The 12,012-nt window shown below is 40.3% G+C and overlaps 1 protein-coding gene and 1 long non-coding RNA gene across 2 annotated transcripts in view; one reads left to right on the top strand and one right to left on the bottom strand.

The window, feature by feature from the left end:
- Nucleotides 1-9,322, bottom strand: part of LOC129411529 (uncharacterized) — a 74,714-nt gene extending 65,392 nt beyond the window's left edge. Inside the window, exon 1 of the long non-coding RNA XR_008633338.1 lies at nucleotides 8,999-9,322. This is a non-coding gene — a long non-coding RNA (uncharacterized LOC129411529). The remainder of the gene's footprint in view (nucleotides 1-8,998) is intronic.
- The window catches only part of ttc7a (tetratricopeptide repeat domain 7A), a 144,674-nt gene that overhangs the window by 44,663 nt on the left and 87,999 nt on the right, over nucleotides 1-12,012 (top strand). Inside the window, 4 exon segments of the mRNA XM_055162616.1 lie at nucleotides 7,274-7,391; nucleotides 7,595-7,652; nucleotides 8,487-8,559; nucleotides 9,887-10,047. Coding sequence (XP_055018591.1) covers nucleotides 7,274-7,391; nucleotides 7,595-7,652; nucleotides 8,487-8,559; nucleotides 9,887-10,047 — 410 coding nt within the window.

The following is a 12,012-nucleotide window of genomic DNA, read 5'->3' on the forward strand; positions in this document are numbered from 1 at the left end:
AGCAGCATGTGGGCTGGTAATGTAAAGCTTTATAATTCACAGATTAAAGATCAGGGCCTATTGTCCATCTGGAGCTAATGAGTCGTCACAAATCTGCATGCGACCTCCGCCTCACGCGCGCACACACTGATGTAATCCACACCAGTGCAGCTAGTCCTCGAGTTTAACAGGAAAAAGAGACGTAACTAAACTGGCAAACTTGCGAAAGTTAAAAGTGGGTGATATTGAACGTATTCTGAGTGACAGTCCATCAGAAATCTGCTAAAATGTGGCCGCAAATGTTATCGTTTTCATTCAAATGTTATACAAAGCGTGAACGAACTATAAAATGACCCCAAAAGAGAAAAAATATAAATGACGGGTGTAACAATAACAAAAATACAGTGATATCTAGGGCTGGGTATCATTCAGAAGTTGCCGATATGATACAAATCTCGATACAGCGCACTTTCAATTCGATACGATATATTTCAAAATGAATTGATACAGTTCATTCAAAAATAAAACTTTAATAATGTCTGTGATACTAAAAGACTTTGTTAAATCACTCCTTGTGCAATGTTCAAATCAAAAACGCCCATTTTATTCATCAAAACAGTGAATATGTCAAATTTGTCGCACAAATGAATTTCCTTCCTCTAAACAAACAACAAAACTATAGCTGCAACAAAATAATTTAGTAAAATACACCAAAAAATACTCTTGGCGATATATCGATACAGCAGCCCACGATGTCGATATTGTATCATCACATTAAAAGATACAATATATCGATTTTTCGATATTTTTGCACAGCCCTAGAGATATCGTATCGTCAAAAGTCTCTCAATCATATCGTGGACCATCACAATATATCCGATTACAAGTTTCTTTGCTTAAATTCATTGTTATGGTGCAGCAATAGCTAAAAAAACAGAGGGAACTACATCGACCATGATCCTTTGCTCCATTTTGGTGCAAACTACATGAAGAAATAGCAGTTCTAAGCACTTTTAAGTCTTATTTCTTTGGATTAAGTCTTGTCAAGGCATTTTAAGAGGAAAAAGTAGTATAGTAGTTCACATTTTTCCACAATATATCACAGTAAATACCCTAACTTGAGATGTATATTGTAAAAATATCATACCATGAGATTTGGATATTGTTACATCCCTAATAAATGAATAATAATAATTAATGAACCTATTTTACTGTTAATTTCGATCATCTCTTTATGCAGCATTCGTTTGATTACTTTTAATTAACAATGTACTCAATATTCTACATTTCCTTTGTAACAACTGCAATATTTTTTTCACTTTTTTTCAATACAGCACACCAAGTTTCCTTTATGAAGCTGTAGTTAAAGGCTCACTGTGTCATTTTTCTGGTCTAGGCTCTTGTCACCTGTTTATATAAACCTAAATAATGAATATTGTTTCTTTTTGTAGCTGCATTATTACCTCTACAAAGATGTTCTGTTAGCTCATAATTCAGTCTTCTCTCAAAAGTAGATTTATAATGAGTTGTTTACGAAGTGCACGCTGAACAGAATCCTACTTTTTTACTTTTTCAGCACAGACCACGAATCATAGTCCCATTAAATCCTGCATCAGAGCTCGTATTGAAACCCGGTATTTACATGATGGGGGGAGGGTACAGGTCACATGGAGAGTGTTTTGGGCGGTGATGCAGGTCAGACAGAGGAAAAGAGAGAGAGAAGGGGTCAGGATTAGAATGGCTCGGAGCACATCTGTCCACAGCTGCACTCTCTAAGGAGCTTAAGCCTTAATCACAATAGGACACTATGGGCATGGGACTGTTACATCACAACCAACTGGGCCACTGTCGTCCTCCATACTGTTCATCCAAGAGCGTGCTGGATCTTACAAATGCAATGGACTGCACCCCAAGGAAGAAAATGCCTGTAGACAACACAACGAAATATCGTGATATCGTATCGTCAAAAGTCTCAAAATTATATCATGGGCTGTCACAATATATCAGATTACAAGTTCCTTTGCTTAAATGCATGATTTTATAGTGGCAACAGCTTATGAACATCGGGAACTACATATCCCATGATTCATTTCAACGCAGACAACATGAAAAGATATGATTTTTACTTGAATTCTTGAGATTATGATGGAAATAATTTACATCAAATTCTTGTCAGGGTATTTTAAAAGCAAAAAAGTGTCACATCTACAGTTATATCAGCCTCTTCAAAATATTGGAATAAATATCATACCATGAGATGCATATCGTGATACTAAGAGATTTGGAGGATATCGTTAATCCCTTATCATTTGATTTTGATTGTTTTTATTTCGAGGTTGTGCCAAGAGAGGAACAATAATCATACACATACTTACATATACATTGTAAACAACAGAAAAGAAAAAAAAAACTCTTTTCATTACAGTTTCAAAAATTCAAAAATTATGTGGTTGCTTCTGTACATTGATGACAAAATTTTACAAATATTTGCAAATTATTCGCAAAATAATTTCTTTCTTTTTTCTTGTATTGTGCTGTATTATAGACGTACAAAATAATAATAATGATAAAAAAGAAGGCACAGAAGGCTATCGTTTTTAATTAAGGATGTAACAATAACGGAAACATCGTGAAATCGTATTGTCAAAGTTCTCAATAATATCTTGGACCATCACAATATATCGAATTACAAGCCTCTTTGCTTAAACTAAGACTTATTGTGCAGCAATAGCTAAAAAAAAATGACAGAGGGAACTACATAGACCATGATCCTTTGCTCCATTTTTAGTGTAGACTACATGAAGAAATAACAGTTCTAAGCACTTTTAAGTTTTAGTTGTTCGGAATCTTGTCGAGGCATTTTAAGAGGAAAAAGTTTTGTTCGCCTCCACAAAATATCGCAATAAATATCGTACTGTGAGATGTATATTCGTGAAAATATCATACAGAGAAATTTGGATATTGTTACATCCCTTAATCGTGAGCTTTCCCACGATATCACAATAAATATCGTACTGTGAGGTTCATACCGTGACGATATCGTATCATGAGACTTGGATATCGTTACACCCCTACTTATGATCGTATCAAAATAAGCAAAATGAGAATAAAGTAGGAAGAACAATTATAATACATACCAAAATAACAAGATGACAGTTTTCTTTTTTCCATAACATTTACAAACACCTTGGGTCATTCTGCATCACCCATGGAGTTACCCATACCACAGTTTGAGAACCATTATTCAGTTTTAAAGCTCCTATATTGCACAAAATTCAGTGTTTCTCACAGAAAGTTGGTTAGGTAAGGCTGTGCTGCCGAAGAAGTGAGGAGCGGAGTGGAGCAGGGGAGATTTCCTGCAACGACCGTAGTTTTGCGAGGATTCACATGGTTCGGAGGGACGTAGTCAAAGCGGGGTCCACCATTATCAAGGCGGCCACCCTAACTGTAAAGTGCTGCACTGAAATTGACTCTTGTGAGCTTTAATCCATGTTTTAATGTTTTTACCTCCACAAAAACAGACCTAGAGACGCTCTGTTCCACCTTGTGACGTTAGGAAGCGGTAGTTTTCAGGTTAATAGGCAGGTGTTACCTTCAGTTCAGCAGAGTTCAAGGGCTGAAATTATCCAAATGATTCTAGTGAAGGTGTATGGAGTTTAAAAACACAGTGGAGCTCTTCCTGTATCTCTAACTCAGCCTAAATATGCTGGACTTGTGTGTTAAATGTGTGAAAGAAACACAACACCGGGTATGTTTTTGATGAGGAAACAACATTAAAACATAGATTTTAAAAAAGCATAATATGAGTAGGAGTAGTTGGCTATTTGAAAGAAATACTTGAACAGATAATCTACAAAACTACTTTTTCATGCTGCTGTGAGCTAATGAGAAAATAATTTCACTGTAGCTCATTTGTTCTAACAGAGAAACCATTGAATTTAGAGTTTTGTTCCACGAGGATAGGCCTAATTACAGCGATATTAACCTTAAATCGGGTCAAAACATCTGCAGTCTGAGAGTTAAATGCCAAATACCAATGAATTCTTAACTATCCGCCTTCTCAGTCTTAAACTATAGTCTGGTAAACCGAGCATCAGAAACAGGATCTTAGTGACACCTCGGTCCGTCCTCTGACATCTGCACAAGACTCTGTTTGTGAAAGAAGCAAAGCGGATTTTCTCAATTCCTAAAAAGCAGTTTTGGAGGGTACAAGGTTTTTACTCGCCAACTACAACATGCTCCTATTTTACATCATTCAAGGCAGAGAGAGAATGAGACAGACAGAGAGAGGGGGTGGGGCAACTAATCCTTGGATATGCACGGGACTATGTTTTTAAAGACTGTCTGTGTTCTGGACCCAAAAAAAGAGAGTTCAAAGAGAGTGTGTGAGGAAGAGAGGAGGGAGAGAGAAAAAAAAAGAAAGGTGAACTGCAGCCCACCTGACCACTGTCCAAACAAACATATTTCATGTTTTATAACGTGACCTCTGCTTTGGTTCTGTTGCGTGAGGCAGGTTTAAATGGGACTAAAAAAATAGGTGCTTGTTTTTTTAAATGAAGAAACATGTGATGGCTATAAACGAATTAAAATCAATGTAGCAGTGTATAGTTACGACATAGGAATTAGTACATTAATACAGTGTTTCCCTTTTTTTTTTTCTGGGGACCGATGTTTTAAAAGCCACAAACCTTTGTGACCCGTCAGTAGACATAGACATTATTCATAAATCACAAAATAAAGGTGGATTTGATGATTATTGAACATTAATGAGGATATTTTATTGTTGACTGATCGTGTCTCTGAACAATTAGTATTATTCAACTTTTAAACAATGAAAAACAGTAATTGAAGCAGCAATAAAAGGATCCATAAGTCGCCTGTTTGGACATTAAATTTAGCCTCCGTATATCACAAACCTACATGTGGACCGTGACAAGGCGACCCAAAAAAATCCACCTGAGGATCGCGACCCACTCCTGTTCCATTCCATTTTCTTCCACTTATCCGGGGCCGGGTCGCGGAGGCAGCAGTCTAAGCAGGGACTCCCAGACTTCCCTTTCCACTTCCTCCAGCTCTTCCAGGGGGGCACTGAGGCGTTCCCAGCCAGCTGAGAGACATAGTCCCTCCAGCGTGTCCTGGGTCTTCCGCGAGGCCTCCTCCCGGTGGGACATGCCCGGAACACCTCCTGAGGGAGGCGCCCAGGAGGCATCTGGAACAGATGCCCGAGCCACCTCAGCTGCTCCTCTCGACATGAAGGAGCAGCGGCTCTACTCCGACCGCCTCCCGTGTGACTGAGCTCCTCATTTTATCTCTAAGGGAGCGTCCAGCCACCCTGCAGAGGAAACTCATTTGGACCGCTTGTATCCGCGATCTTGTCCTTTCGGTTATTACCCAAAGCTCATGACCGTAGGTGAGGGTAGGAACGTAGATTGACGGTAAATTGAAAGCTTCGCCTTTCGACTCAGCTCCCTATTCACCACAATGGTCCGATACAGCGACCGCATCACTGCAGACGCTGCACCGATCCGCCTGTCAATCTCACACTCCATCCTCCCCTCACTCGTGAACAAGACCCCAAGATACTTGAACTCCTCCACTTGAGGCAAGTGGATCACGACCCAGTCTTTGGGAAACACTCCATTAATATACTAATATCCATGTGTGTCAGAGAGATGAGAAATGAGGGGCATTGTTATAGCAGTTAACAATTTTATTAGTTTTATAGTTTATTACCATTTTTTATATATTTTTTTACTCTTTATTATTGTAATATAATATGATTTGTGAGCTACTGTGCCCAAGTTATTTCCCTTGTGGATCAATAAAGTTTATCTAAGTCTAAGTCTAAATCTACCATACCAACTTTATTTATAAAAAACTTTAAAAACTTTAAAAACAGGAGGCCATAGTGCTGTACACAAACACAGAATAGACAAGGACAATCACAGTACAACACAATACACAATACAAACACAATACAACTACTAAAAAACAATAGAAAACAATAGGATATTCAAGAACAAAAAATGTACGTCTCACTTTTTAAAAGACAGTGAAAAAGACAGTGATTTGTAAACAGGTACAAACTCCGCCTGCCTAATCTTTATTGTCAGCAACTAGGGATGAGCATGATTAGTCGATTAATCGATAATTGATCATTAAGAATTTCATCGATTACGTTCATTTTAATCGACAAACCGAATGTAGGTTGCTGTGCGTAGCATAGGGTGACCAAACGTCCATGTCCGGGAACAAACAGGGTCCGTACATGTGTCTCTCTGCACTCAGAAGGAGCGAGCAGACACAAACAGTCAGTCAGTCTGCAACACGCATCGAAGCGCAAATGCGTATTTAACTTTCTGTTCCGGTCGGGACAAGTGTGAGGCCATGTGCACAGTGTACAAAGCAGCACATATGTTTCAGTGTGCCAGTGGGAAAAATCTCACCAGGACACTGAAAAACATGAAAAATCTTTGCCAGGTGAGAGTAGCGCAATGTTGATGACGAGGCCCCATCTCCCACATCCCGTACGGTGTCCTGGTTTTGACAAATGTAAATACGGTCACACTAACCTGTATTCCACTGAGTCGTGCCGCATCAGCGCACAAGACCTGTTTTTTTTTTTTTTCGCTTACTTTATGCAAATTAGTCATGTGGATTTAAGTTTTGTTTCTGTGAGACTTGCCCAAAGCTGCATTAAACACATTATAATGTCAAACAGGCTCAGTAGTGCAGATAGTAATAATAATGATGATAATGATAGTAATAGTAATAATGATAATTTTAATATAAAAACGTTAAAAATTGATTGTTAATTCTCCCGATGATAGATTAAGAAAATTTTATCGAATGCCCGACCCTAGCAGCAACAGAAAACACACGGTCCCCACGAAGCTCAAGTTTAGTCTTTGGGATGTCGAGCTGGAACTAGGCCTCTTAAGTCTATTTTATTTTTATTTTTTTTTTAAAGTGATGTGTCAGACACCCAGGAATGAGTGATAATGTGCTGTAGTACCATCACTGCATCACTTGTTCGATTCCCAAATGTACCAGTTGTGACTCAGCAGTGTAATCTTTGTCTCTTTTGTTTGTTGTTGACCTGACTTTTTGAATGGCTTTGTCTCTCTGTGAAGTTGCTTTGTTCTTAGAATCCAAAATGACGTCCCATTCCAGTCTCTAGACATTGCCATTCTAGTAGTTTCTCTGAAGTTTATTTTTGCCACCTCAGCTTTGTCCTGTACCCGTTTCACTTCAGCCTGTGTCCTTGAGTGACTCCTCTTTCTCCTGTCTCCAGTATGAGGAGGCTGTGTCCCTGTCCCAGAGGGTGGTGTCCATGGGGGAGGAGGCCGGAGAGTTCCTGCCCAGAGCCTACCTGGCTTTAGGGCTCTGCTGCAGCCTGCAAGCCTCCGAAGGTAACGCGATAAACATGAATGCACGGAAAATTATAACTTCTTAGGATGTACTTTTCCGTCTTTGCTTACGCTTCAAATCTGTATTTTTGTATCATATATTCTGATGATTTTATATTTCACTGTCATTCAAAATTTTAAAAGAAAAATAATGCAAAAATTCAGTTTAAAGTTGTATTAATGTTAGTAATATGCCTCTTTTACAGCCTCTTTAAAAGCAGACCGGGATAATTTTAACAAGCGAGCTCTAAAGGCGCTTAACAAGTAAGTGATATGGGCTTTACAATTTACAGTTTGGACTATATATTTTATAATATGGTGATGCTGAATGTTTTCTGAATGTTTATTTGACAGTTTTGTGGGAGTTATGGTCGTATTTTACGTTTACAGTTGTGTTAGTGATGATTTCCTAAAGTTTAAAGCGTGAACTCACATGTTTTCTCAGCTCTCCAGACGGGCTTTTTGCTCCGTATTTTCGTTTTCTCACTCAGTTATTTGTGGATCCTGTCATGGCGGCATGTATTGTTCCGTTCTTCCGTTCCCATTCCCTATAAAATGTAAATACCTGCTTTGGCTAACAGGGCAGGTAAAATAGGACTGTACAATTAGTCGCAATAAAATCATATTTGACGTTTGAATGGTTTAAAATATCAAAAAGCTAAGATCAGCAGTTCTGTTCTTCACTATTTTGGCTGTAAACATGCACTAAGCTTTCTTTAAATATAACTTAAAATATGCTGTACCTGATTTTTCTTTTCTTAAAATACAAAAAAAATATAAATGGTTTGCAGCAGTCCACACTTATTCACCGCAATGAGTGTTAGAAGCACTTTTCATTCAACTTCCAGACTCCACATTTGAGTTTTACTATCATGGTAATCCAACAACTATCATGCTAACAGCGAACCAGCAGTACTTCCTGGTTCATAGAATATCATAACATTTTATAATTAGATGCAGACGGCACACAGCAGTCTTATTTTATCCCCAAGCGCTGCTTTCCTGAGACAAAACATGTTTTAGTTTATTGCATGAAATAAATTAGATACAGTCCCTTTTATAATAAGAAACATTTGCGTTTTTTCTCTTCCGTTTCAGAGCTCACTCGCTGGACCCTCAGGATTCACAGATTGCGATGTATCTGGCTCTACAACTCGCCCTTGTTCGTCAGGTAAAATCTCACATTCCATTAAACATCCACTTTGTTATGTTATTCACTCTAAACTGTTTATAATCATGACATGAAAATGCGTGTAGACAATGCACACATGAAACAATCTCTAAAAGGAAGTGTATTTATTATATATTATATTCAATTGTGTGCGTTACCGTATTTTTCGGACTATAAGTCACACTTTTTTTTTCACGGTTTGGGTGGTCCTGCGTCTTATACTCCGGAACAACTTATATATTCAAAACTTTCACTCTGACACACGAGAAATGACGCTCTTGGCTTGTGTGTTAGTATCTGCTGCTCCTATTACTCCTGTATCACTGTCACTTGGCTCTACTGCGCATGTCTCCTGCATGTGTCCTGCTCCAAGTAGTGAAATCTGCAGCCGAAAATGGTAATCGAGCAGCAGAAAGAAAGTTTGAAGTGAGCGAGAAACCTGTGACAGCACTTTCCTGGAAGTCACTGGATGGATCGACAAAGCCTGGACTTCAGTGACAACCAAAACCATCCTGTCGGGATTCAGAAATGCCAGGATAATTCTAACTGGAACTGATGCTGAGTCTGACGACAGCGACACAGAAGAGGAAGCGGCGCTCTGTTTACCTCTGGAGGTCGCGGAGTTGCTCAGAAGTGACACCGAGGATGAAGAATTGAATGGATTTAGTGATTTGGAGTGAGATGGAGAGTTTGTTAAACTTGTTCTGTTCTGTTGTTTATGTTATAGTTTATCTGAAGAACTGTTCATATGTGACGTTAACAGTCTGTTGTTCTCTGTTCTATTGTTATTTCTATAACTTGACTTTCAACATGGTCAGTTCCTGGTCTTTGATTTTATAAAATAAATTTCCCCCAAAAGTCCGACTTATAGTCTGGTGCGACTTATATATGTTTTTTTCTTCTTCATTATGGATTTTTAAAATAATTATATATAATATAATACATACCAAAATAGCAATGATAATTTTCTTTTTTCTATAACTCTTGAAAACACCTTGGGTCATTCTGCGTAACCCACGGAGTTACTGATACCACAGTTTGGGAACCATCATTCAATTCGTTCTTTTCAGTTCCTATATTACACTTTAAGCCATGTTATAAAGCTTTTACCTCATCAAAAACAGACCTGGAGACGCTCTGTTCCACCTTGTGAAGCGATTTTCAGGTTAACAGCTACCATTTGTTCAGCAGAGTCTGGCAGTTCCAGGGCTGAAATCCTCCAAATGATTCTAAACACAGTGGAGCACTTCCTGTATCACCACATGACATCATTACACATGACATTAAACATCCATTTTGTTATGTTCTTTAATCCTCTTGTGTGCAGGTCTCTGCCTCCATGGAGCCCCTGCAGATGGCGCTGTCTCTTTGTGGAGAGGACTTGCACTCGCTCCATCTGCTCGCTCTACTCCTCAGCGCCCAGAAGCACCACAGACACGCGCTGGACACGGTCACTCTGGCACTGACGCAGCACCCTGACAACTTCAAGTAACTACCAACACACGCAATCATACGGCTCAGGATGTCGTGATATCAACGTTTAAAGCATCAACTATGACGCAAAATCAACTTTTCACGACATTATAGTTGTTTCCCCTCGTCATTTACTCTTGAAGTTGTATTCGGAGAGATTCACTGTTTATTTTGAAGACGTCATAATGCCAGTTTTCGCCGTGCCCCCACTTCTCTGCACTTACTTCATTCTCCAGTTTTTATTTTCTTAATCGATGAGGTGAATTGTTGGATTTGGCAGCGTTGCGTAGTCATTTAGGCACAAATGAAGAAAAGTCAGCTGCTCGATAGCGTGATGTGCAGCCATCCATCTCAGGTCAGCGAACTTGTTTCTTTTATTAAGTCGTTTTAGATTAATGTTGCGATTTAAAATGTCCAAGTTATTACATTAAGATCCACCTCTCCCCCTCCTCCTTCCACCCCTTGCCATCTCTCACATCCCTCTCTCTCCCTATCACTTTTCTCTCCATTCCCCCCTCTCCCTCCCTCCCTCCACTCCTTCTTTCCTTCTTTCCACTATCTTTCTTTCTTCCTCTTCTACTCTGTCTTGCTCTGTCTTCCCTTCCATCTCTCTCTCTCTCCCACTCCCTGTCTCTTTCTCTCTCTCTCTCCCTTTGCCTCCCCTCTCTCCCTTACTTTCTCTCTCTCTCTCCTACTCTCTCTCTCTCTCTCCCTTTTCTCTCTTTTTCCCTACCTCCCTCTCTCTCTCTTTCTTTTTCTTTCTCTCTCTCTCCCTCTCTCTCTCTCTCTCTCTCTCTCTCTGTCTCCCTCCATTCCTCTGTCTCATTCTTTCTCTCCCCCCTCACTTTCTCTCTCACTCTCTCTCTCTCTTTCTCCCTCTCTCTCCCCATCTCTCTCTCTTTCTCCCTCGCTCTCTCTCTCTCTCGCTCTCTCTATCTTTTTTTTTCACTCTCTCTCCCTCCTTCTGTCTCTCGTTCTCTCTCTCTGTCCCTCTGTCTCCCTCTATTCCTCTGTCTCGTTCTCTCTCGCTCTCTCTCTCTCTCTCTCCCTCCTTCTGTCTCTCGTTCTTTCTCTCTCCGTCCCTCTGTCTCCCTCCATTCCTTCTGTCTTGTTCTCTCTCTCTCTCTCTCCCTCTTCTCCCCACCCTCACTTTCTCTCACTCTCTCTCTTTCTCCCTCTCTCTCTCTCTCTCTCTCTCTCTCTCTCTCTCTCTCTTTCTTTCTTTTTCTCTCTTTCTCTCCCTCTGTCTCTCATTCTCTCTCTCCCTTTCTCCCCCCCTCACTTTCTCTCTTACTCTCTCTCTCTTTCTCCCTCTCTCTCTCTCCCCATCTCTCCCTTGCTCTCCCTCTCTCTTTCTCCCTTGCTCTCCCTCTCTCTTTCTTTTCTCTCTCTCTCTCCCTCCCTCCCTCTGTCTCTTGTTCTCTCTCTCCGTCCCTCTGTCTCCCTCCCTCCGTCTGTCTCGTTCTCTCTCTCTCCCCCCTCTCACTTTCTTTCTCCTTCTCTCTGTCTCTCCCTTCCTATCTCTCCCTCTCTTTTTCTCTCTCTCCCCATCTCTCACTCTCTCTCCCTCCCTCTCTCTCTCCGTGTCCCTCGCTCACACAGTTGAAGCCTTATTTAGCCGTGCCAGAGCGGAGCCTGCATTGCGGTTCCTCGGTGACTTTGACCCTGTAGTCCCAGGACTGATCCCACCTGTAAACTGCACCAGGGGAGTTTGGAAAGAGCCCAAATATTTAGATTTGCACGTCTGACCTTCATCTCTCCGCTGAAATTTATACTTGTGAATTATGGTTTAGTTTAACGACTTACGCCGTCATAAAGGCGAGTTAAGATTAAGATACACTTTATTCTCCCTGTAGTGAAATATGTCCTCTGCATTTGACCCATCCCTCTGTGCTGCTGCGGGTAACCTGTCAGGAGCTGTGCCCGCCCACCCCGTCTCCAGATCTGAATCTTGATTTGGTCAGGACCGACTCGCCTGAA

Source organism: Boleophthalmus pectinirostris, unplaced genomic scaffold, assembly GCF_026225935.1.
Source record: "Boleophthalmus pectinirostris isolate CB_2022bp ecotype Guang Dong unplaced genomic scaffold, ASM2622593v1 HiC_scaffold_5, whole genome shotgun sequence".
NCBI classification, from domain to species: Eukaryota; Metazoa; Chordata; class Actinopteri; order Gobiiformes; family Gobiidae; genus Boleophthalmus; species Boleophthalmus pectinirostris.